Source organism: Rhinopithecus roxellana, chromosome 4, assembly GCF_007565055.1.
Source record: "Rhinopithecus roxellana isolate Shanxi Qingling chromosome 4, ASM756505v1, whole genome shotgun sequence".
In the NCBI taxonomy this organism is placed as follows: domain Eukaryota; kingdom Metazoa; phylum Chordata; class Mammalia; order Primates; family Cercopithecidae; genus Rhinopithecus; species Rhinopithecus roxellana.
The window spans coordinates 23,110,188-23,136,793 of record NC_044552.1 but is presented as its reverse complement, the minus strand read 5'-3'; the positions used below and the strand labels follow the sequence as shown (position 1 = coordinate 23,136,793).

The 26,606-nt window shown below is 45.2% G+C and overlaps 1 protein-coding gene and 1 pseudogene across 2 annotated transcripts in view; one reads left to right on the top strand and one right to left on the bottom strand.

Annotated features, from left to right (window-relative positions):
* Window positions 1–22,276, top strand: part of LOC115897012 — a 51,419-nt gene extending 29,143 nt beyond the window's left edge. The window contains exons 4-6 of the mRNA XM_030929576.1: window positions 21,068–21,175; window positions 21,377–21,480; window positions 22,033–22,276. Coding sequence (XP_030785436.1) covers window positions 21,068–21,175; window positions 21,377–21,480; window positions 22,033–22,253 — 433 coding nt within the window. The 3' untranslated portion in view covers window positions 22,254–22,276. The remainder of the gene's footprint in view (window positions 1–21,067; window positions 21,176–21,376; window positions 21,481–22,032) is intronic.
* A 380-nt stretch (window positions 22,277–22,656) lies between these two features.
* LOC115896795 lies at window positions 22,657–24,794 on the bottom strand (annotated as a pseudogene). Its single transcript, XR_004056668.1, has one exon. The product of XR_004056668.1 is annotated as an HLA class I histocompatibility antigen, A-25 alpha chain pseudogene (transcript).
* Window positions 24,795–26,606: the final 1,812 nt, after the last annotated feature.

Below are 26,606 nucleotides of genomic sequence, written 5' to 3'. Positions count from 1 at the left end.
ACTGGTTGGCGTTAGTTTAGGAACCTCCCCAGGGTCCATGGACCCCAGGAGGAACTTGGGGAGGGCAAGAGACTGACCAGCTGGCATCCCAGAGTGCCCTTGGCCCGGCCCTGCTGGGTTTGGCTTTGGGCCAACAGCTGCTGGTTTGAAGAGCTGCCAGCCTGTGGCGCCTTCCCTGATGGGCACTCTCATTAGCAAAGGCATTTCTGGCTCCGCCCTCCCTTCCTTTTTTTTTTTTTTTTTGCTTCAAAGGCACCGTTCCTCTCCTTGGCAGGCCTAGAGCTACCCTGTTTGTGCTTCATGCAACTCCCACTGGTGACCCAGCAACTGCAAAGTGTCTCCAGTTTGTCCCGCCCTGGGAGGGGACTTACTGCTTTTCCTCCTCCTGGGCTGCAAGGACCCTTCCCTGGCCCAGCCCAGCTCTGTTTAAACAGAACTTTTATACATGACTCCTTGAAACGTTTTGGCAGACTTTTCCCCAGCATGAACTCTCTCTACTTCAGGGATTGCAAACTGGCATCCTCTTTTGCCTGTGTTGGGTTTTTGAGTTATTTGAACTGATTATCAGTATTTAAAAGTTATATTTTACATAAAAAGTCAGAATTTTGTCCTCTGACAAAGCAGACAATCTGACAACGCGGGACCGGCACCGTGAGAACAGCTGAGCCGCTGCCACAGTTCCCACCCAGCCCTGCAGCCCTCCTTTTTGTTGTTTGCTGACCCTGTAGTCATTTGAGTTTACAACCCTAATGCTGATTCTCCTTATGTAGCGTCCCCAGCTCTTCTGCAGCCTTACTGACAGCTAACTGCCCCTGGTGCCCTTACAGCCTCTCAGTAAAACAACAACAAAACCTTAATGTCATCTTATTCATTTACTCTTCCATAACTTGAATCCTTTTGACCACCTCCTGACAAATAGCCATCTAGTTTTTGCTGTAGGCAACCCATTACACCTCAAGCAGCCTGATCCTAAACTCTTCCACATGCCTTTCTCCCTTACATCCCCCAGTTCCCAGGCTCTGTCCTTCCTCAGTGGTTGCACTGCATGCACCTTTTCCTTGCAACTCCTTGTTGCTTAACCCCCCAGAAACCTCCCCCAGCCCTGCCAACCTCTCTGCATTCTCTCACTTCGTCGTGTACTCTTTTTTCCTTTTACATTGTCTCCCCAGTTTTACCTTCTGTGTTTCTCTTTGATCTCTGTCTCTTTTAGTCTCTCTCGCTAATTTTCCTCATCTATTCTCTCTCTGTCATCCCCTGTTTCCTTTCTCTCTAACACTCAGTTTCTTCCTCTTTCTCTCTCTGGGCATGAGCCGAACCATGCTGTGCCCTGGCTCCCCTCGTCTGTCTGCAAAAACAGGCAGCTATGCGGAAATGACTCAGCAGTAACCTTTATCAACAGCTTTTAGAAGCCAGTTGCCACACACAGCTGTGCCACTGGCTCTCTCTTCCTTCAGATATAGCAGCTTAACTCTCTCTCTCTCTCTTTCTCTCACACGCATACACATACACGCACAAACTTTCTGAGCTTCCCTCAGTATTTCCTTAATTGTTTTTTTATTCCATCCATTAATCTTTTGCAGTTTCTTAGTAATATTAGGTCAGCTTTTAGTTACAAAAGTAACCTTTAAAAGACCTTGCCCTACTGGGTCTTCTGGATTTAATCCTGAGTATTTTTCCACTTGATTCCTGAGCCTCTGCAGAAATGCAGAGGGAGTCTCCTCTTCTTCTTGTTGGATCTCAAATGCTTTTGGGACATTTTGTGTCCTAGGAGTGGACTGTGTAATCCCTCTAATTATTAGCTCCCTAAGGTCTTGTATTTAGACCCGATTCCCGGGGTCATTATTATCCCATCCAGGATCTGCATTTGGGAATTTCTGCTTAGCTGGCAGGACTCCTTACCCAGGAGGATGCTGCTGTCTCTCCCAAATTATTATGGCTCCCCTTCTAATTGTTCCCCTGTCTTTCCTGGTAAACAATATTAATGATTGAATTATCTCAGCCCAAGTATAAAAATTGGGTTCTAAAATTTGATCTAGCTGCTCTGCTAAACTGAGGGGATCTTCCAAGAGTGGCCTCATTTCCTTTTTAAAATTCCTAACCTCAGTACTTGTTAAAGGCACATTTACAAACCCATTATTATTATTATTTTTATACTTTAAGCTCTGGGATACATGTGCAGAACATGTAGGTTTGTTACATAGGTATACACATGCCAGGGTGGTTTGCTGCACCCGTCAACTCATCATCTACATTAGGTATTTCTCCTAATGCTATCCCTCCCCTAAGCCCCCCACCCCCAGACAGGCCCTGGTGTGTGATGTTTCCCTCCCCGTGTCCACGTGTTCTCATTGTTCAGCTACCATTTATGAGTGAGAACGTGCGGCGTTTGGTTTTCTGTTCTTGTGAGTCTCTCTCTGAGAGAGCCTGAGAACACATAGCTGAAGGTTTCCTGAGAATGATGGTTTCCAGCTTCATCCATGTCCCTGCAAAGGACATGAACTCTTCCTTTTTATGGCTGCATAGTATTCCATGGTGTATACGTGCCACATTTTCTTTATCCGATCTATCATTGATGGGCATTTGGATTGGTTCCAAGTCTTTGCTATTGTGAACAGTGTTGCAATAAACATATGTGTGCATGTATCTTTATAGTAAAATGTTTATAATCCTTTGGGTATATACTCAGTAGTGGGATTGCTGGGTCCAATGGTATTTTTGGTTCTAGATCCTTGAGGAATTGCCACATTATCTTCCACAATGGTTGAACTAATTTACACTCCCACCAACAGTGTAAAAGCGTTCCTATTTCTCCACACCCTCTCCAGCATCTGTTGTTTCCTGCTTTTTTAATGATTGCCATTCTAACTGGAGTGAGATGGTATCTCACTGTGGTTTTGCTTTGCATTTCTCTAATTATACATGACTATGAGCTTTTTTTCATATGTTCGTTGACTGCATAAATGTCTTCTTTTGAGAAGTGTCTTTTCATATCCTTCATCCACTTTTTGATGGAGTTGTTTTTTTTTTTCCATGTAAATTAAGTTTGTTGTAGATTCTGGATATTAGCCCTTTGTCAGATGGACAGATTGCAAAAATTTTCGCCCATTCTGTAGGTTGCCTGTTCACTCTGATGATAGTTTCTTTTGCTGTGCAGAAGCTCTTTAGTTTAATTAGATTCCATTGGTCAATTTTGGCTTTTGTTACCATTGCTTTTTGTGTTTTAGTCATGAAGTCTTTGCCCATGCCCATGTCCTGAATGGTATTGCCTAGGTTTTCTTCTAGGGTTTTTATGGTTTTAGGTCTTATGTTTAAGTCTTTAATCCATCTTGAGTTGATTTTTGTATAAGGTGTATGGAGGGGGCTCCAGTTTCAGTTTTCTGCATTTGGCTAGCCAATTTTCCCAACACCATTTATTAAATAGGGAATCCTTTCCCCATTGTTTGCTTTTGTCAGGTTTGTCCTTCTTACATTGTTCTAATTCTTTCCTCAAGTTTGGATAAGGATTTAAGGGAGCATTGGGTTTAGCTCCTTCATTATCTCCAAAATCCTTTTCCTCCACTCTTCCTTTTGCCCCCTGATCTCCCTGTCCTCTACTTCGTGAGATGTATAGGGTGGAGGGCAAACGTATTAGAGGATCCCAGGGCTTTTCGCTGGGTGAGAGCTCTTTACTATGCTCTTTTTATTTCTCTTCAAGGGGGAAAACGGGGGTCAATTCACTCTTCCAACAAACAGCATAACCCGTCTCCTCTTGAGAAGATGGGGTTTTATCATTCACATAGAGAATTAAAGCTTGGCATACACAGTCCTTATTTGAGCTAAACTTAGGCCAAGGACTGAAGGTTGACGAACGGACTTTTTAGGCCAGGTAAAACAGCAATACTTTATTCTTTTTTGTTTTTCCTTGTTTCAGGCTTTCTAGTTATTTTTGAGTCAGTTTTGGCAATTTCTATCTTTGTATGAATCTGTCCATTTTATCTAAGTGGTCTAATTTATTGACTTCAGGTTTTTCAGAGTATTCACTTCAATGCTTTTTAATTTCTAAAGGGTCACTAGTGATAATCTCTCTTTTGTTCACAATTTTGGTAATTTATCTCATTTCTCATAATCTCTGTTTTGACTGTTGGTTAAGAAAACAGATAGAGGCAGCAGATGGCTCTGTGATTCTCTAGTTGGAAGGCTTTGATCATACATAGCTGGCAAGCCAGACTGATGCCAGCAACCTCAAAGGAACTGCCAATGGATCTTGACAGGAAAGTCACTGACTCTGGATTGGACTATGCTCAATCAGGGGTAGATGTCAGTGCTTCAAGGGCTATAAAAGAACCAGACAAAAAGAGATTGCACCAATTTGGACTGCTGAGTCCCATTTCTTTATGCAAGAAAACACACTTTACAGCCTCAAACAACCAACAATACACAGGGACATGTCCTCCTCAGAAGAAAACTGTGATAGAAAATTGAAACAGTCAATTAAAGCATTGTTTGTCTAAAAACTGTGAATCTAACTGTTGGGCAATATAAACATGAAGGACTGGCTTTTATATCTCCATGAATGTGCTTACTATCAACATGGGTGGGGCTGCAAGAATGACTCCACTGGGTAACTCCCTCTCTTTTACCTGAAGAATCAAGATGATGCTGTTATGACTATACATACAACTCTTCTGTAGGGGAGAGGATGCTGGAATAATGACTACACTTCACCTCAAATTTCTTTTTTCATATGTGATGCAGTGGTACCAGGAATAGGGATGCAAATAAAAGTACCAGAAACAGGAATTATCTTTAAGCCAAAAACCATAACTATAATTTTACACCTTTATGTAAGAATTCCCAAGCAACTCAAAGATTGTGCTATGCCTTCACTTCATTTGGCAAAGTCAGGATTAACACTAAATAGAGCTATCTAGCCTGGTGGTCAGATGGCCCCCGTAGTTCCCTACCTACATAACCTACCCTCTATGACCAAGAGTAGACTGAGGGAAGACATGCTAGAATACTATTGCTGCCTGCAGTCTAGGCCAGCACAGCAGCCAAACCTGATGTCACCTCTAAAACTGGAAAAGATTGATATAAAGGGACAGAAGGAGGAATAGTGGCTGAGGGTTAAGTGAATAAATTAAAGAGTTATGAAATGAGTAAAATTCAATATTAGCTTAACTCCTCGAAAGTGCTGTGAGCAAGAGAAGATATTGTCTCTTAGGTCAATTATACTGGATGCCTAAACGAGTGAAGCCATATGTCCCTGAGACCACTCTTGTTTTTGGAACCCGGCAAGGTTGAGTGGTATCTGCAAACATGAGTGACATCATTCTGGGAGACATATTCATACAAGAGGATGATAGACTGTTCTAATTTTGAATGACTGAATGATACTCTGTTAATATGCTAATACTTCTTTACTTTTGTAATCCTTTCCCTTTAAAAGATATGTGGTCAAAGAAAAGTGGGTAATCTGAGTTATAAGAAAAACATTTAGTCTTTGTCCCTGGTTTCTCCTAAAAACCTTAGAATCTCTTGAGTGAAAAGAATTAGAATACTGATGAGAGGACTCATGGCTGAGTGGACCCTGGATATCTTGAGAATGGGGGCTGGCTGCCAGAGACACATACTTGTGATGAGAGTGCTGTCTTATTCCATTTTGTGCTGCTATAAAGAAATGTCTGACACTGACTAATTTATATAAACAAGTTTCATGTGGCTTGGCATTTTGAAGTCTGGAAATGTTTGAGCATTTGGTGATGGCCTCAGACTGCTCCTACTTCTGCCCTGTGGAGATCACACTGACCCAGTAGCGGGATGGGGAGGACTAAATGTAGGATGCAGTTTATAGAGACCAGACCTGCAGGGTCCAGAACCTTCCAGAAGTGGGTAGCTGTGGTGGTGTCTTCTGGAGAGGAGCAGAGATACACATGCCATGTGCAGCACAAGGGGCTGCCAGAGCCCCTCACCCTGAGGTGGGTAAGGAGGGGGAGAAGGCAAAGGGGAGCTGGTATGTGCAGAGATCACATGGTAAGAGAGGAACAGAGAGTGTGAGAAGTTGCCAGGCTCTTTTTAACAGCTAGCTCTCTTGGAAACTAAAAGAGTAACAATTTATTCACTCACGAGAGAGGACAGTAGCTCTTTATTCATAAGAGATTGGCCCCCATGACCCAAACAGCACCCATTAGGCCCCACGTCCAACATTGGGGGTCAGATTTTAATATGAGGTATCAGGGGGTAAATATTTATTTCTTTCTTTATTTTTTTTTTGAGATGGAGTCTCGCTCTGCCTCCCAGGCTGGAATGCAGTGGCCGGATCTCAGCTCACTGCAAGCTCCGCCTCCTGGGTTTATGCCATTCTCCTGCCTCAGCCTCCCGAGTAGCTGGGCTTACAGGCGCCCGCCATGTCGCCCGGCTAGTTTTTTGTATTTTTTTTAGTAGAGACGGGGTTTTACCATCTTAGCCAGGATGGTCTCGATCTCCTGACCTCGTGATCTGCCCGTCTCGGCCTCCCAAACTGCTGGGATTACAGGCTTGAGCCACTGCGCCTGGCTGGGGTAAATATTTATACTATTACATCCTGTCCCTAGCCAGTCAGAGCTCATGTTTTTCTCCCATTGCAAAATACGATAATTTTCCAGTTGTCCCAAATGTGCTAGGTTGTTCCAGCATCAACTCAAAATTCTGAAGTCTCATCTGAGACTCAAGGTAAATCTCTATAGCTGTGAGCCTGTAAAGTTTTAAAAATGTTATTTACTTCTAAAATATTAATACAAGAGTGGAAGGGACATTTCTTATACATTTCCATTCCAAAAGGAATAAATAGGCTAAAAGAAATGAATGCAGTGTCCTCACAAGGCTGAAACTCATAATGGAAGATGTTAAAACTTAAAGCTCTAAAATATTCTCCTTTGACTCTATATCTTGAATCCTGAGCACACTGGTGCAAGTGGTGAGCTCACAATGCCATTTGCAGCCCCACATCCTTGGCTTTGCTGAACCTAACCCATATAGCTGCTCTCCTGGGTGAAAATTGAATGCCTGTGGCTTTTCCAAGCTCAGCTTGCACATTACCAATGACTGTACCATTTAGTAGTCCTGGCAGGGGTCCTGCTCCTGCAACTCCATTAGGAATTGTCCTGGATATTAAATTTCCCCTTTAAATATCAGTTCCAGTTTCAGATCATTTCTTTGCTCACAGATATGTGCGTAGGCTATGACAAACAGCCAGGCCAAATATTGAAGGCTATGCTGCTTAGAAACTTCTTCTATCAGATACCCTTAATCACTTTCAAGTTCAAAGTTCCACAGATCCCTAGGGAGGGGGCACAATGCCTCCAAGTTATTTGCCAGTGCATAACAAAAGTGACCTTTCCTCTAGGTCCCAGTTAGGTCCCAGTAAGTTCCTCATCTCCATCTGAGACCTCATCAGCCTGGACTCTATTGTCCATATCACTGTCAGCATTTTGGTCACAATAATTTAACAAACCTCCAGGAAGTTCCAAGTTTTCCCCCATTTTCTTGTCTTCTAAACTCTCCAAACTATTCCAACCTCTACCTGTTACCCAGTTCCAAAGACATTTTCAAATTTTTAGCTCCCTTTATTGCAGTACCCAACTCCTAGTACCAATATTCTGAATTATTCATTCTCAACTGTTATGAAGAAGTACCTAAGACTGGATAATTTATAAACACAGAAGGTTTAAATTGGCTCATGGTTCTGCAGGCTATATGAAAGTATGATTCTGGCGTCTGCTCAACTTATGAGAGGGCCTCAGGAAACTTTCAATCATGCTGGAATGTTAAGGGGAAGCAGGCATGACTTACAAGCCTGGAGTAGGAGGGAAAGAAAGCAGGGAGGTGGCACACACTTTTAAACACCAGATCTTGTGAGAACTATCACAAGAACAGCACCAAAGAGATGGTTCTAAACCATTCATGAATGATCCATCCTCATGAGCCAATCACCTCCCTGAGGTGCCACCTCCAACCTTAGAGATTATAAGTGAACATGAGATCTGGGTGGGCACACAGATCCAAACAATATCAGGGGTCATGGTGGACATGAGGGTAGGCTGGTCTCCCCTCTTCTTACATGATACCAGGGATGTAGACACATTCAGATGCCTTGGCAGAAAGAGAAGCCAGAGACTCTTGAAGTCACAAAGGGGAGGCATGAACAAATCTTGCATCTCAGTCCCTCACAAGGCAGTCTTAGAAAAAAAATAGTCATGAACAAATTCAAGTCAGTCATGGTAAGTGGTGACACTGAACAGCCCACCACACCCTCAAGAATAGCAAATCAAAGACTCCGAATTCTAACTGTATCCCCTCTGCCCCAACTCCTCTTTGACTTCAGGTCCTCTAATATGTCACTTTTACAAGCCTTGAGAGACACATCAGAGCCCTGGGTACTGTCCCTGTTTGGGGTGGAATAAAAACAAAATCTATTCAGAGCGCACAGGTGATGTGACTAAAGGGGGAATTGTGGGGTGGGTGAGCTCCCCCATGGGCTGGCCTGAGTGGAGGCCGAGGGACTTAAAAGAGCTGGAATCAGGCCCACAAATACAGATTGAGTGTGAGGCAGAGAACAAGGCCTAAGAGGAAAATTCCTGGTGCCCAAGGCTGCTGCGGGGACAAAGGGGACAGCTGATCAGTATTCCAGGGATTGTCTTCCCTCCTCTCCCTCAGAAACTTCATCCTTTATTGTCCCAGAGTGCAGGGCGGGCCCTCAGTCACTCTCTGGTATAGGATCTGAAACCCAGGAGGAATCTTCCTCCTCAGGACAAGAGGGAGAGGGATGTTTTCGCGTTGGTCCCATTTTCTTCCCATTCTATTGGAAGGTGACTCGGGCAGATCTGCAGGAGATCAGGGAGGCGCCCCGCGGCCGCTGGTACCCGCGCACTGCAGCGTCTCCTTCCCAGTTCTTAAGCCCTTTGCTGAGCCGCTCCGGCCACCTTCCCTGCTGGTGGGTTTTGAGCAGCTCTGCATGTTTCTCCGCCAGAGCATCTGAGCCGCCTTGTCCGGTGCTGTCCAAGAGCGCAGTTCCTGGTTTATGAGGAGGTAACTGGCGGAGTCGTAGGGTGAGTTCATCCCCGCGGAGGAGGCTCCAGTCCGGGTCCAGGTCGCAGCTGTGTATACAATGGACGGTGTGAGACCCATTCCTAGTGACCGCGGTCAGCCCAGGCCACTGAGCCCCGCCTCCGCCTCGACCAACCCCCGGGGATTTGGGCCTGAACTGAAAATGGAATCCGGTATAGGCGCCTGGGGCTCTTGTGGGGTCGAGGACCTCCGCTGGTCTCGCAGCAGCCTCGGGTGCGTCTCCGATTGTGCTACAGCAGGTAGCACAATCTTGGTGACTACTGAATGATCATAAATCTAATTTGTAAAAGAGGTGATCTTTGGCCCCATCGTATATAAATGTGTCTAAACGCATTGCAATTAGACTCACAAAGTTTACTTTCCCAGATTGTGTATCTGTGACTCTGGTCTGTTGTATTTTTATATTATCTTTATTTCATAGCCCTGAGTTTGTGTGGGCGAGTCCAGGACATCTCAACACAAAGCACGATGTGTCACCCTATGTTGCAACCAGGAGCCTGGACAGAATTTAATCACCTCAAAATTGCAAGTACACAATGCAGCCAAAGTGCCCTTCACCAGTGCTCATGCAACGCCTTTATTTATTTATTATTTATTTAGTTAGTTAGTTATTTTTAGACAGAGTATCACTCTGTTGCCCTGGCTGGAGTGCAGTGCCACGCTCATGACCTCCTGGGCTCACATGATCAATGCTCCTGTTTCAGCCTACCAAGTAGCTGCCACCACAGGCTTGTGCCACCAACCTTGGCTAATATTTCTAAAAAAATATTTGTGGAAATGAGGTCTCCCTATGTTGCTCTGGCTAGTCTTGAAGTCCTGAGCTCAAGTGATCCTCCCACCTCAGCCTTCCAAAATGCTGGTATTACAGGCACAAGCCACAATGGCCATCCCATGCACCTGCCTGTATTTATGAATTATTCACATCTAAGCTATGTGCATATTTTATTGGGACACTTGGTATTCTTTTCTAACCTGTTTATCATAAGGAGGCAATTCGTTTTTAGACAGCCCCACAGAATGTATTAAAGACCAAGGTGCAAGTAACACTGTGCCAGACTCTGCAGATAAATGGATTAAAAACCCATAAAACACTATGTTTAAGTCTGAGAATTCTATTGCTTTAGAATTCTTTCTCTCTGTTTCTTTACTTCACCTCCTGCTTCTCCAGCCCTTCTCTCTGTCCCTGTCACCCATCAGGCCCTCCTCTCCCCTTAGTCTCTATTACCCTGTCACTACTGAATTGTAGCCCTAGCTCTGCCCTCTCACTTGCTGCTCATGACTGTTTCCCCCACAGTGGTCAGCAATTCTGCTAATGTGAGTCAGATTGTGTCATTTCTTCACTTAAAACCCTCCAATGGCTCCATCTCACTCTCAAGAAGCCTCTAGAATGGAAGGCACAAGCACAGAGGTTTTGGGTTGTTTTGATCAAAGTTGTGTCTACAGAATATAAAAGCATATCTGACCCATAACTAGTAGGCACTAAGTTAATTTTGTTGAAGAAATGAATGAAATATGATTGTGTTAAAAATTGCATCACACAAAAATCACAAAATGAAAAATGCAAAGCAAGTTAGGAAACATTTGGTTTTATGCAACTGCTATGAATATCAGTTCATAAATTCATTCCAATGGAGAAAATATCATATGTTTAGCTGTTGAATCTGTTTATTAATTTTCTATTAGTACATAACCAATTACCACAAACTTAGTGGCTTAAAAGAGCACTCATTTATTTGTCTACATTTCCTTCATCAGAAATCCAGGCCTAGTGTGAGAGATTTTTGTTCAGGGTTTCGCAAAGCTGTAAGCTCATCTTAAGATTGGGGTTCTCCCCCAATCTTATATAGAGCTCGTTGGCAGAATTCGGTTTCTGGTAATTGTAGGACTAAGGTCCCTGTTTCCTTCACACTATCAGAGTAGACAGTGGGGAGGGCCTCTAATTCCTATTGGCCACCAGTGTTCTTTCCCCATAATCCCTCTATTTTCAAAGCTCACAGTGGAGGAAACCGCTTACACTGAACCCCTCTACACTGTGAGTCTCTATTCTCAGAAAGAACCCAGTCCTTTTCAGAGCTTACCTGATTAGGACAGTCTATGAAGGATAATCCCCATCTTAAAGTCAACTGACAGGGGACCTTAAATCTATCTGCAAAACCCCTTCACAGCAGCACCTGCATTAGTGTCAACTGAGTAACTGGGGTAACGTGAATAACCAAGGGTGGTTATTGGGGTGTCATCATAGAATCAGCCTAGCATAGCCTGGATCTTCCTTTTGTGTTTGAATAGAACGTACAAATTGAAGGTAAAAAAAAAAAAAAATAGGTCATTGTTAATGATAATAAAATAGGTCTTATATAGTCATGAAAATTCTTAAATATTAAAAGCAAATGACATGTTTAATATCTTATAATCAATTTAGAGCAAATGAAAAAGTTCAATGATTCATCCTCTCTTGTGAAGGTGTATTAGTTATCTACTGCTGCATAACAAGTCACTTAAAACTTAGCAACTCAAATCAACAAATATTTATCATGTCCCACAGTTTCTAGTGGTCAGGAATCCAGGAGCAGTTTCTCTGAGTGCTTCTGGCTCAGGGCCTCTCACAATGTTGCAGACTAGTCGTCATCCAGGGCTTTATCATCTGAGGGCTCAAATGGGGCTGGGGATTCACAAGACACAAGAATCCCCCATGTGGCTGTTGGAAGAGGCTTCATCTTCTTATTGTCTGGCCCCAGCTTCACTTCCTTGTCACCTGGACCTTTCCACAGGCCTGCTTGTGACATAGCAGCCGGTTTCCCCCAAGGCTTATGATCCCAGAGAAAGAAAGAACCAGAACCGAAGTAGAAGCTGCAGTGAGGTTTTTTTTGTTTGTTTGTTTTGTTTCGTTTTGTTTTTGAGACAGAGTCTCACCCTGTCACCCAGGCTGGTATGCAGTGACTGGATCTTGGTTCACTGCAACCTCCGACTTCCAGGTTCAAACAATTCTCCTCCCTCAGCGTCCTGAGCAACTGGGATTACAGGCATGCACCAACACACCCGGCTAATTTTTGTATTTTTAGTAGAGATGGGGTTTCACCATGTTGGCCAGGCTGGTCTCGAATTTCTGACCTCATGATCTGCCCTCTTGACCTCCCAAAGTGTTGGAATTACGGGCGTGAGCGACCACTCCCAGACTTAGTGAGTCTTATGATCTATACCCAGAGTCACAAACTATTATGTCAGCGTTACTCTATCAGTTTGTAAGTGAGTCATTAAGTTCAGGCCACACTCATAGGAAGGGAATGAAGCTGCACCTCTGCAAGGAGGAGTATCAAAGAATTTATGTGCATGTTAAGTATGTACAGTATGCATGTTAAGTAATGTACAGAATGTAATCACCTCAAATTTGCAAGCACTCAATGCAGCCAAAGTGCCCTTCACCAGTGCTCATGCACTGCCTTTATTATTTAGTTAGTTAGTTAGTTAGTTAGTTAGTTAGTTAGTTAGTTAGTTTTAGACAAAGTATCACTCTGCTGCCCTGGCTGCAATGCAGTGGCATGCTCATGACTCACTGAAGCCTCAACCTCCTGGGCTTATGCGATCAATGCTCCTCCTTCAGCCTCCCAAGTAGCTGGCACTACAATTAACATTATTGTTTCAGGATTTTGTAAATCAAATGCTTCTTGTATCTGACTAATTTTCTTTATACTTTAAAATTATCTTTTGTAAAGTAATGAATAAAAATTTGAGACAGAGAAAGGAGATACAACAATATCTCAGTTTTTTTTTGCAAATTCCTTTAATATTAATGTTCTCTTTGATGAGCTGCAAGGAAGTTGAGAAAATACAGCAGCTAGATCAAAGAGTCCCAAGACTGGTGCCATACAATAATGCCTTTACAATCATAACTATCTTTGTTTTTCCTCAGAAGTTTGTAATTCCGTTTAAGAATGCCCAAAATGCCAATTGTCTTACTCAAGCTTCTACAAAAATATGTGCCTAATCAGGGTGCTTTGCAGTTAGGAAAATGTGTCTCACATCTCCCTCTGTGCAACTAGTTTAGCGTCATGACGATGATTCGGTTTGATGTGGTAGGCGGAAATGGTTAACTCCAATCTAGAAACAAGATTTTTCAATAACTAGGTATTCAGTGGGCATCCATTGATCACTTTAACATCTTTTGCTGTGTTTTTTAATTAGATGTGGTAGAAGTGATTTGGACTCCAGTATGATTCTGAAAAATACAGTTATTTTTGTGTTTCTAATGTTGCTTTAAAAGGAGCTCTTTCATGTTTTCCATTCTTATTGGTATTTCATCCTAGTTATTTCTTTATGTCTTTTCATTTAATTTATTTTGCTCAACAATGCTTTTTTTCTATTCTGTGAAAGATTAATTTACTTGTGTGTGTGGTAAAATGTGAGCAACATATCAAATTCTCAAATTCTTTTCAAGATACAATTGCCTTGCACATCAGATTGAACATTGTATACCAGAGAGTGTAGAGAGTTGCCAATTAGCCAAGAATCAAATGACCTATTTCTAGCCAAGGCTATTTTTCATGGCATCCTGGTCCTCTCTGTCACATGGCTCCTTACAATTGGCTGTGGCTTTGTTTTAACGCATGTAGTTATCGCTAAGGATCCTTGCAATGAACTTTTGTACTTTCTTTTCTCTTTCATTTCCAAATAATCAGGAATGGCACACGAGGTGCATTTTGAAAAATGTCACTTTAAAGATTTGTGGGCCGGGGGCAGTGGATCATAAGGCCAGCACTTTGGGAGGCCAAAGTGGGTGGATCCCCAGAAATCAGGAGTTGGAGACAAGCCTGGCCAACATGGTGAAGCACAGTGTCTACTAAAAATACAAAATTAGCCAGGTGCCATGGCAGGTACCTGTAATCCTAGCTACTCCAAAGGCTGAGGTAGGAGAATCGCTTGAACACGGGAGGCAGAGGTTGCAGTGAGCTGAGATCACACCCCTGCACTCCAACCTGGGTGACAGGAGTGAGACTCCATCTCAAAAATAAATGAATAAATAAATAAATAAATGAAGATTTATGATCAAATAACTGCCTGGATATCCTCTCCTGGCATAAAAATCAGAACCTATGAAGCCACCCTAGACTGTTGCCCAATCATATCCCCCAAAACCAACCTCTATCTTGAGTCTTGTATTTACTATTCCTTTTCACTGTCTCTAAAGATTTTTACAATAAGTGCATATATACCCAAATCACAGTTTGTGTTTTTTGAACTTCCCGGTACAGAGAACTCATACTATGTGTATTCTTCTGCGATGCGCGTTATGTGTAGGAGAGTTATCTCTGATGTGGGAGGGTGCTGCTCATTCATTTTTACTGCTAAAGTTTTACTTTTTATGAATATACCACGATTTTGTTAATTCCCATTGATGTATATGTGATTGTTTCCAGTTTTTTGCCATAAACATTGGTGTACATGTCTCCTGGACACATAGCCAAGAATGTCCCCAGAGTGTATGATCAGGAGGCAGACGGTGGGATTATATGGTGTATGGACGTTAATCATACTAGATAAGGCTAATTTGATTTCCCAAGTGCTTGTACCAAGAATGGGAAAAAGTTCATGTTGCTCATGTGTTCTGAAAACATTCAGTTGAAGATGGAGATTGAATGTTAAAAACCACTCTCTTGGCTACAGAATCACCCTAGGCATATTTTCATATTCCATTAATAACTTTCTTTTCTTTACTTTTATCCTGTAAATTATGGTTTTATACTTTAAGCATAAGATTCAAATAATGCTTCCTTTTAGCCTAACCACATAGAGTTTCTGAAAAATGGAAGGACAGAGAAAGCTCTGAGGGAGGAAAGGAGGAAAGAAGGACAGAGAAAGACAAAATGAAAATTTTCAAAAAAGAATAGGAGGAAAGGATTGGAAACAGCAAGTATGTTTAACATTATTAAAATGCAGGGAATTAAAAGATGCAGATAACATCCATGGAATAATAAAAATGTAAGAAAGCCTTAATAGTTATTAACTGCTGTGTCACAAACTACCTCAAAATTTAGTGTCTTAATACAACAAATATCTGTTAATTCAAAGAGACACTACAAACACAAGCAAACTAGATTTTATGGGGGTGGCAGAAGTTGGATAAAGAGACAGATTTTACAGGTTGTAATAAATAAGAGTTATTGGTTTGCAGATGGAAATGCTTTTTGATCCAAGTTCTCCAAGGAGCAGATGCCAAGAGGAGCTTAAAGTCTACAGCATTTTATGAGAGAACACACCTATAAGGGAATATGGGTAGTGAACCAGAAATCCCTGGAAAAGGCGGCAGACAATGATGCAAGTGTGACCCCAAGTGCTGGACAGAAGGAGAGAAAGTTTATTCGACACGCCCAAGAGCACAGGCAATCTAAGGAGGGTTGAGCAAGGGCGTGGAGGAGTTCTGGAGCCACATTTGGCCATCAGAGGAGTCCCCTGTCTCCCGGTAATGGCCTACCTTAGTGTGCCTGCTGTGACCGGTCACTGGCTGGGAACCACTCATGGGAAGCAGGGCTTCTGCACTAATCCTGCTGAGGATGTCAGAGCACAGGAGCAGAGCCTTGGTACATTACCTAGGAGTATGTCTCAATCCTTCCTTACAGAGGGTTCTGGGCTCTTGAATATCAAACCCTCTCAGGCTGCGTTGCTGGATGATTCTGCTCACACTTACAACAGGCAAGGGAAACCAGGAGACCCCCAAGTGGATTCCTGGTTTCTATGCACACTTCTCCTGCCCTCATTGTGTGATAGCAGCCTTGCCTCCTCCTCTTCTCACCTGCTTGTCTCTGGGCACATACTATTCAAATATCCCTGGGTGCAACCACAATGTATAGTTCCATGGACTCTCATTTGTCTCCTTACCAGGGTGCCCCCTTTGAGAAATCAGGACCTCCTGCCCTGTGGAGTCCAGATTTTAGAGGTAAGAAGAGCAAAATCACCTTGGAGGTGAATATAATGAATAAATAAATAAATAAATAAATAAATTCTTTTATTTATGTTATTTATGTATTTATTTACTTATAAATAAATCAATCACCCTAGGGGTGAATATAAGGAATGAGACACACTTGCTTCGACTTCTTGGCTTTGGACCCACGTATTCTGCCTTCTGAAAACAGCACCATAGAGATGTCTTTGATTCAATAGATGTATCACATCCTGAAAAATGACACCCATTCCTCAGAGGGTTTCATCCAAGCTGGTAGTGAGTTGTGCCTGTAGGGTCCTGTCCATGACTCTTGTGTGCCTGGCAGGATCTGAGAGGCACACGTGGTGATATGACCAGGGGATCCCATGGTCATGGCCCATGCTTCATCCTCTTCCCCATGAGGTGTGTCCCCCAGGCAGATAAGGCACTGAAATTCTGAGCCAGCGGATCAGGAATTCCAATAGGGATGCTGGCTGAGGGTCTGAGAGCAGAGAGGAAAACCACACCACATCGAATAGGTGCCTATCCCTGTGAGGATGAACTTCTGCCCCTGCCAGGATGGATGGGGTTCAAGCCATTCAACTTGTCGCTTAGGGGCTAGTCAGTTACCTGAACAAATAGTGCCCTATCGGTGCCCATCATTGGTCTGTAATGCTCACAAGCAGAGTATTTAGTGGAAGCAGTAGCTGGATTGGTATTAGTAGGGGGCAGTCAGTGCTGCTGGACTCATTTGTACCTTCATCCCTACCACTGTGGTTGCTCAACTCATGGGTCCTTCCTATAAGGCCTGGGCTGATCCATGATGTGGACTGGCTAACTTCAATTTATCTTCAATTTGTTTGGTGATTCAGGGCCAAGTCAGGGCTGGGTGTTTTCTGTGGGTGTTAACATGGAATTGAGGCTCAACCCACATGGACCATTTATCATATCATGATAGATGCCGCTGGGTCTGTCCCATCTATGACTCTATGGGTCACATAGAAGCCAATACACACAGGCACTTGGAATCACATGTTTGCTTGGTGTCTCATGATCATACATTCTATCTTATCAGGGCCAGGAACATGCTAAAAGTTGCTTCTAACAAGGAGCATGTTTCTCTGCTGTGGATTCCATACTTCTGATCCCAGGCACTCCATTCTGACTCCCACTGCAGCTTGGTTCAGCTCCATCCTGCATCTTTCCCCAAACTGCCACCTCCAGCACCAGGGGTCTGAGGGATGGTGACTGGCTGCACCACAGCCTGGGTCTGCGGCAGTGTCCTTTCCTGTCCAGGCCCCACTCAAAGCTGGCCTCCTCCTATATCACCCAGAGTGTGGGCCAAAGCAATATACTTAGATGTGGAATGTGGTGTTGCCAGAACCCAGAGAGGCTCACCAGGCAGTGTTCATCCTTCCTTCTGGTGAGGATACAAGATGCAAGTGTGTGTTTTACTTTGGAGGGGAGAGCCCTGCATGCCTGTAACCACTGGATCCATAACACTTCACTGCAGTGGCCACTCTTGAAGCTCTGTGAGGTTTATCTTCACCTTCCATAGTGCACGTGTTTTGCCAAGGAATTCAGCGTACTTTCCTCCTCTTGCTCATCCATCCCAATTTATGTGATACTGACAATGAAATGAGCAGATGTAGTATTATGTGAGATATTTGATTTGTCCAGATCTCTCAAGGCGACATTTATAGAAGGTTGAGGAGTTAAGGTAGCCCTGAGGCAAGCTATCAATAAATGTATTATAAATCCCATGTGAGTGTGAATCATTCCATTTCCATCTTCTAAATGAAATGGGAGGGAATGCACTCACCAAATTCACAGCTGCTTGCCATGTGACTGAGGTATTATTAATCTCCCCAAGCAGTGATATCCAGCCAGTATGGCAGCTGCAATCAGGACTCCTACTTGGTCGAGTCTGGAGTAATTCCATTCATTCTTTAGCCATATCAGGCTTCTTCAGGGACAGGTTGCTGAGTTATATGGAGATTACAGGCAATTCCAACACCACCTGGCATCCTTCAGCTCTCTAATGGCAGTGCTACCCCTATGATACCTGCAGTACCCTCCACAAGACCCACCCTGGGGCACAATATTGCTTCTGGTTTGGCTTGGATGAGGGATGTTTCCCTTTGGGCTTTAGCACCATGAGAGCCCTTACTCTCCAGACTAGGGACACAGTGTGGGGTGACTCCTGTTGAGTGCATCAAGGCCAATTATGCACTTGGAGAATGGGGAGATAACCAGGACAGGGTTTATGGACCCAGTGATTCCACTGTGGGTCATAATGTGTCCAGGTTTATTCTTTGGCCTCTGTAAGCCCCACTGTGATGGCGACATAATGGTGCTGTGGGAATCTGGGCAGCAATATCAGCTCACACCCAGTGTTAATACTTATACCATCTCCTGATTAAATGGCTATAGGCTCCTTTGCAGAAGGGCTGATGGAATTGTCCCAGCATGTAACTGTCATGGTGTCACAAGGTTCTTTCTTTTAGGGATATGGATACCTCCTCAGTCACTGGATTCTGAATCTGAAGCTTGCTCCTCAATTCTTGCATGCTTATCATAGATATATGAAGCAGCGCCCTTGCTGGCTGCCCATTTATTCTGACCCCGGGACACCATCCTTTATTCATCTTCCCTACAACTCCTTGAAGGTCAAGCCCCTTTGGCTGATACTCTGGGTTATCACAGTAAATGTGCTCTCTATCTTTTGCAGGTCACTGCAAAGGAGGGTTCCTAAAGCATTCACTCCTGACCCTGAGGGAGGTGGGTGCACTCACTCCAGGTCTCACGTTCACCACAGATAAGCAACAAAAGTCCTCACATTCAAAACTGTCCTGGGCCGCATGCAGCCCATGAGCCGCAGGTTGGACAAGCTTGTATCTAGAACGTACACACCACAAGGCCAGAAATTTTTCTGTTTTTACTTTAATAACGCCTTCTAAATGCAAAGACAGTCATATCCCTAGGAGACAACAAATGTCAGCTGAAGGAATGATCACTGTAGAGAACTCCTCTATTCTAGAGGCAATATCTTTGTTAACGTAGCCTCAGACAAATGCTTTATTTTCGTGGCAACTACAGAACAACATCATCTCACACTGACATCAGTGCCAGCAGAGCTTTTCTCACCAGGGCTGCTCGTGTGTCCTCCCTCCCTCCCTCCTCCCACACCAACCCTCCTGCACACTGCAGCACACAAACATATTTTTCTCTTCAGGAAAGATAACCCTAGACTTATGGGTCCAATTGTCCAAACACATATGAATCTAAATTAGACTCTGCTTTATAAATCTATGAATTTCTATTGGAGCCAGCACTAGGATTACTACAACTCAGGGCAGGAAGAAGAGTAGAAGTGCAGAAGAGGAGCTCCAACAGAAAGTTACCTGTGATGAGAAACTATGAGACCCCTCCTCTCTGTAAATTTCAGAATCTGGTTCCTTTAAAAAGATTGGAGAAAAGATGGAAAATACAATCCAGGAAGGAGCCCTGGGAGGAGGGCAAGAGCTTGAAAGTTCTGAAAATTTGTCTTTTGATACCACAAGGACCCTTGTATGCAGGGACCACCCTAGGTGACATCCAAGTCCCTGTGATCACAGGTCATGGTGAGACAAGGTTCTACTGAAGGACCAAGGACAATGGAGCAGCAAAGATGACTCAGCTGAGCAGTGACCACATAAAGCGCACGGTGGCCTGAGCACCCACTGGGCACAGCCCCGTCTACTCTCCTCCCCTGCAACAAATCAGCACAAGAAACACGTGGACTCTGGAAGCTTCTCATGTCTTCCATTAATTTTGTCTCTCAAATTTTAGGAATCTTCTCCTTTAATTAACTCATCAACCTCTCACGGCAAGAATTTGAAAATGTAAATTTATATTCAGATTCTAATTTTAATAGGGAAGTAAGAAGTTACAGCTCAGTGGATATAAAGTTGAGACAGAGATGGAGACATCTCAGCCCCACCTCTCTGGAGGAGGAAAGATGATTGGGGAGGGAGCACAGGTCAGCGTGGGAAGAGGGTCATGGTGGACACGGGGGTGGGTTGGGCTCCCCACCTCCTCACATTATGCCTGCAGGAATACAGACACATTCAGGTGCATTTGCAGAAAGAAAGTCAGGATTCTTGAAGTCGCAAAGGGAAGGCGTGAACAAATTTTGCTTCTCAGTCCCACACAAGGCAGTTGTCTCACACTATAGAAAAAAATATTAATGGAGAAATTCCTATCTGTCATAGTGAGGGGTAACACTTTAAACAGCCCATCGCACGCTCAATACATCCAACTCGAAGAAACCCCATAGCACAGCTGCATCCACTGTTCCCCTGAACACCCCACATACATCAGACCCCCCAGGGTCTCATTTTTACAAGCCGTGAGAGACACATCAGAATGCTGGGCACAGTTGCTGCCTGGGGTGGAACAAAAACAGGACCTGGTCAGAGCCCAGAGGAGATTTGGCTAGAGGAGGAGTTTGGGGTTGGTGAGCTCTCCCATTGGATCCCGACCACAATATCCCAAGGATCTCAGTGATCAGCCCACTTCATACTTACTTGCAGCTTGAGAGTAGATCACTCTGTTTCTATCTGTGGGAAGAAAATGTCCTGTGAGAGGCCAGAAGGCAGTCAGGGCCATAAGACCCTATAGCATACCCCCTAGTCTTTGATCCCAGAGAATTTTCCAGAAAAGTGTAACTGCAGATCCAGGACAGGATCAGGAAACATGAGGAAAGCAGGTGTGCGTCCTGGACCAACTGCCCTCCTGAGGTCTGTCCTCAGCAGGGACCCTCCCCTGCAACTTGTGACTGCTGGGATCAGGTCCCCATCATCACAATCATCAAGGTGATAAATCTGTCCTTCCTTGTCACAGGTGCTTTATATAAGAGTAAGTGCTGGCACAAAGGCCTAGGCTGGGTTGGCCCATGAGTGTGCTTCCCAGTAACCAGGCAGGGCACACTTCTACCTGGGGCTAGGAACCCCAAGTGAGACAAGAAAACTCAGACCCCACTCCTCACCCCTTCCCCACTTGAGCTCTTCTTCCTCCACATCACAGCAGTGACCCCAGCTCCAGTGACTACAGCTCCAAGGAGAACCAGGCCAGCAATGATGCCCATGATGGGGATGGTGGGCTGACAAGACGGCTTTGGGAAAAAAGGGGAAGGTGAGGATCCCTGATGCCCAACCCCCAGCCCTGACCCTGCTCCTGCTGAAGGTCTCCAGAGAGGCTCCTGCTTTCCCTAAGAGACATGACCGCCCCCCTCTCCCCTTCCAGGCTCATCTCCCACCTTACTACATCTCAGGGTGAGGGGCTCGGGCAATGCTTCATGCTGTACATGGCACATATATCTCTGTTCCTCTCCAGAAGGCACCACCACAGCTGCCCACTTCTGGAAGGTTCCATTCCCTGCGGGCCTGGTCTCTACAAGCTCCATGTCCTGAGTCTGGTCCTCCCCATCCCGCTGCCAGGTCGGTGTGATCTCCACAGGGTAGAAACCCAGGGCCCAGCACCTCAGGGTGGCCTTATAGTCAGAGACGGGATGGTGGGTCACATGTGTCTTGGGAGGGGAGTCTGACCTGAAGAGTCAGAAAATTCAGGTATTTTGCATCTCTTATGGGACACTCCAGCAGCACGCATGTGGCCCTCCTGACAATGGATAGGACACCTGGGGTGGGGAAGGGAGCACAGAACCCAGACACCAGCCTGACACAGGCACCTGGGATAATCTCCTATTCCATGGAAAATTCTAGTCCCTGAGGAGGGAACAGCGACTTCTGGTCCTGACCTGAGGGGAGGCTGAGGGACTCAGAGGAGATGGACTCAGACCCCCACACACATTGAATGTGAAGCAGAGAACAAGGCCTGAGAGGAAAAGTTATGGGGCCCAAGGCTGCTGCCGGTGTCAAAGGGAACCACTCATCAGTATTCCAGGGATTGCCTTCCCTTCTTTTCCTCAGAGATTTCATCCCTTAATTGTATCAGAGAGCAAGGTAGACCCTCAAAGTCATTCTCTGGTACAGGATCTGGAAAGAAACCCAGGAGGATTCCTCTCCCTCAGGACCAGAGGGAGTTAGACATTCTAGTGTTGGTCTCATTTTCCTTCCTTCCTTGTGGGAGGCCAGCCCGGGAGATCTACAGGCGATCAGGGAGGCGTCCCGTGCCCCCTGGTACCCGCGCGCTGCAGCGTCTCCTTCCCGTTCTTCTCGTGTCTGCGGAGTCACCCCACATGCCCTCCAGGTAGGCCCTGACCTGCTTTGCAAATTCCTCTGCCTCCCACTTGCGCTTAGTGATCTGAGCAGCCGTGTCTGCTGCGGTCCAGGAGCGCAGGTCCCCGTTCAGTGCGATGTAATCCTTGCCATCTTTGGCTTGCTGTTCATAACTGCGGATAAGGCGCCCTTCCAGCCCCAAGTCTCAGCCATACTTTATCAGGACGGTGTTAGACCCTGGCCCCGCCTCCGCAGTCAGCCCCGCCCACCGAGCCCCGCCCCGCCCCGACCAACCCGCGGGGATTTTGGCGTAAACTGAAAATGAAACCCGGTAAAGGCGCCTGGGGCTCTACCGGGTCGAGGATCTGAGCGGATCCCACAGCCTCGTGGTGGATCTCGGAGCCGGAGACTCGGGGGATCCGGGCCGTCCGTGCGGATGGGGAGGGATCGTGACCTGTGCTTGGAGCCGGGGTCACTCACGGGCCTCGCTCTGGTTGTAGTAGCGGAGCCGGGTCCGCAGGCTCACTCTGCCAGTCTGTGCGTGGGCCTTGATGTTCCGTGTGCTCCGGTCCCAATACTCCGGCCCCTCCTGCTCCATCCACGGCGCCCGCGGCTCCATCCTCGGACTCGCCGCGTCGCTGTCGAACCGCAGGAACTGCGTGTCGTCCACGTAGCTCACGGCGATGAAGCCGGTCTCCCCGCGGCCGGGCCGGGACACGGCGGTGCTGAAATACCTCATGGAGTGGGAGCCTGGGGGCGCGGAGGGGCTGAGACCCGCCCGACCCTCCTCCTGGCGCGGCTTCCCGGGTCCTGCGCCCCAGCTGCGCGGGCCCCTCGCTCCTCTTCGCAGAGGCCATTTCCCTCTGGATCCCGCACTCACCCTCCCAGGTCTCGGTCAGGGCCAGGGTCCCCGAGAGCAGTAGGAGGAGGGTTCGGGACGCCATGACCCCATCCTTGGGGTCTGGGGAGAATCTGAGTCCCAGTGGGTTCGCGGGGACTTCAGAACAGGGAATCCAGGAAGAAGGACCCTACATAGGTTGGGAGAGGGAGAAGAGAAACGCTGTGGAGATGGGGAATCCCCAACACTGGGCCTCTCCAATCAATACTCAGCCTTTGGAGCCTGAGACCCTGAGAGCCACGCCTGGGGCCATGGACTTCGCCCTGACCGCGCTCCTCTTGTGCCAAGCCTCTGTCTCAATGTCTCCCTCAGTCTTGGCCCAAGAACCGTCTGAGAAACCAGGGAGAAACCCTCGTCATGGGCTCCATCCCTCTTCACTTTTCATCCCGGAATCCCCATCCCAGAATTGGGCTCCCTGCCTCCCACTCCTTACCTGTCCCCCTGGACTCTTCTAGAAGAAAACCACCCCAGGGAACTTGGCGCCAGAGAGTGAGCTCCTCCTGGGGATAGAGGTGTAGAGACAGTTTTTTTTTTTTCTTTAAACCCGGAAAAGTTGTGCCTGAGTGCATGAGATAGAATAGAGACCAGTTTGCTCTTTGTTTATTAACTACAGTGAGTAGCAGAATCTTGGTAACCCCTGAATGATCAGGAATCTAATCGGTAAAAAATGTGACTTTGGCCCCTTGATATATAAATATGTCTAAAAGTGTTACAACAGGACTCACAAAGTTCCTAAGTTTCTCTTTCCCAGACAATGTATCTGTGACTCCTGCTTGTTGTATTTTACATTTACCTTCATTCCATAGCCCTGAGTTACTGGGTGAGTCTAAGACATTGCCTCAATACAAAGAAACACACTGTGTTACTGTATGTTACAACCAGGAGCCGGTACAGACTATTCACCTCACAGTTCAAGTGTTCAATGCAGTCACAGTCCCGCTCACCTGTGCTCATGCACTGCCTGTTTTTAGGAAGTATTCACATCTAAGTGGTATGTATATCTTATAGGAACACTTAGTATTTTTAAAACCTGATTAATAAAAAAAACAAAAAAAATTTGTTTCTAGGCAGTCCCAAATACCGTATTAAAGGCCAACTGCAAAGAAGGAACATCAAGTATTTTTTAAACCTTATTAACATAAAAAACATTAGTTTTAGGCAGTCCTACGTTAGGTATTAAAGGCCAACTGCAAAGAACACCCAGCAATCTCTGTCGATGGATGTATTAAAAATCTATAAAACAGTATGTTTAAACGTAAGAATTCTACTGCTTTCCAATCCCTTCCCTCTGCTCCTTTTCCTAACCTCTTGCTTCTCCAGCCCTTCCCTCTGTCCCTTTCATCCCTCATACCCTCCTCTCCCCTTAGTCCCCACCACCCTGTCACTCCTAAATTGTGGCTCTAGCACTGTCCCATTACCTGCTACTTGACTGTTCTCTCCACGGTGGTCCTGCTACTGTGAGTCAGAGTGTGTCATTTCCTCATGTAAAACACTCCAGTGGCTCCACCTCGGTCTTGTGAAGCTTCTAGAATGTCAGGTACATGAGCATATGAGGGCATACCTAGTTCATCTTAGGCACTAAATTAATTTTTATTGACTGAATAAATGAAATGTGAGTGTATTAATTGCATCACAGAAAGTTATAAAATGTAAAACACTGACAAGTTAAGATTTTATTTTATGTAACTAGTATGCATATGAATTCAATTCATTCCATGAGTCTGCTGAGCCTGTGTATGAATTTTATAAGATTGCATAACAAATTATCACAAACGTTGACTTGAAACAACACCCAATTATTGTTGATTTATTTATTTTTAGAGACAGAGTCTCCCTCTGTCATCCGGGGTGCAGTAGACTCACATGATCATGGCTCACTGCAGCCTCAAACTCCTGGGCTCAAGGGATCTTGCTGCCTCAGTCTTCAGAATAGCTAGGACTGCAGGCAAGTGACACTATGCCCAACCAATTAAAAAGGAAATTGTAGGGATGAGTGTCTCACTATTTTATCTCAGCTAGTCTCAAACTTCTGGCTGCAACAGATCCTCCTGTGTCAGCTCCTCAAATGTTAGGATTACAAGAGTGTGCTACCTATGCCTGGCCAAACAACACTCATTTATCTGTTTATAGTTCCTCAGTCAGAAATCTGGGCATGATGTGGATAGAATCTCTGTTCTGGGCTTCCAAAGCTGTGTTTTCATTTTGAATCCTCCTTCAGGCTCATACAGAGGTGGCAGAACACAGTTTCTAGCAGTTGTAAGACTGAGGTCCCTGTTCTTCGCTGGCTGTCAATGTAGAGAACAGGGAGGGCTGTGCTCAATTCCTGGTGCCCACAAGCATTTTTTCGTATGCAGCCCCTTTATTTTCAAAGCCCACAGTGGAGGAAACCCCTCATGCACACCGTGAATCCCTCTCACACTGTGAATCTCTATGCTCAGGAAGAACCTAGTCCTTTAACGGGCTCAGCTGATTAGGACAGTCCAAGCAGAATAAACCCAGCCTAAAGTCAACTAATTGAGGCCCTTAATTATATCTGCTAAATCCCTTCACAGCAGCACCTACACTAGAGTTGGTTGAATAACTGGAGGAAGGTGAATGGCCAGGAGCTGGTTGTTGAGGCCATAATAGAATCAGTCTAGCAAGGGTTGGATCTTCCTTTTGTGTTTCATTGTGACACAGTTGGAAATGGAAGTTCAAGTAAAGTGATCATTGTGAATGGTAATAAAATACATCCTCTTCAGTCATGGAAATTCTCCTTACCTTTTAAAACTAAATTACATGTTTGTATCTTATAAGTAATTTAGGTCAGGTGTGATGGCTCACGCCTGCAATCCTAGCACTGTGGAAGGCAGAGGAAGTCAGAATTTGTTGACTCCAGAAGTTCAAGATCCAGCCTGGGCAAAACTCCCATCTCCACAAAAAAATTAGAAAATTAGTCAGGCATGGTGGTTCATGCCTGTAGTCCCAGCTACTCAGGAGGCTGAGATCAGAGGGTCCCTTGAGCCCAGGAGGTCGACACTGCAGTGCATGGTGATCATGCCACCGCACTCCTGCCTAGGGTGACAGAGTGAGACCTTGTCTCAAAAATAATAATGATGATGATGATACATTTGGAGCAAATGCAATTTAACATGTAATAATACATCCTCTCTTGTGAAAATGTATTATTTATTTACGATTGAGTAACAAATTATGTAACACTTAGCTCAAAACAACAAATATTCATCATCTCCCACAGTTTCCAATGGTTAGGAATCCAGGAGAGGTTTCCCTGAGTGCTTCTGGCTCAGGACCTCTCACAAGGTTGCAGTCCAGTTGTCAGTCAAGGGCTGCATCATCTGAGGGCTTCACTGGGGCTGAGGAATCACAAGAAAGATGGATCAGTCACATGGCTGTTAGAAAACGCCTAGTTCCTTGTTATCTAGTCCCGGAAGGCCTCAATTCTCAGTCACATGGACCTTCCTGCAGGGCTGCTTATGGCACAGCAGCT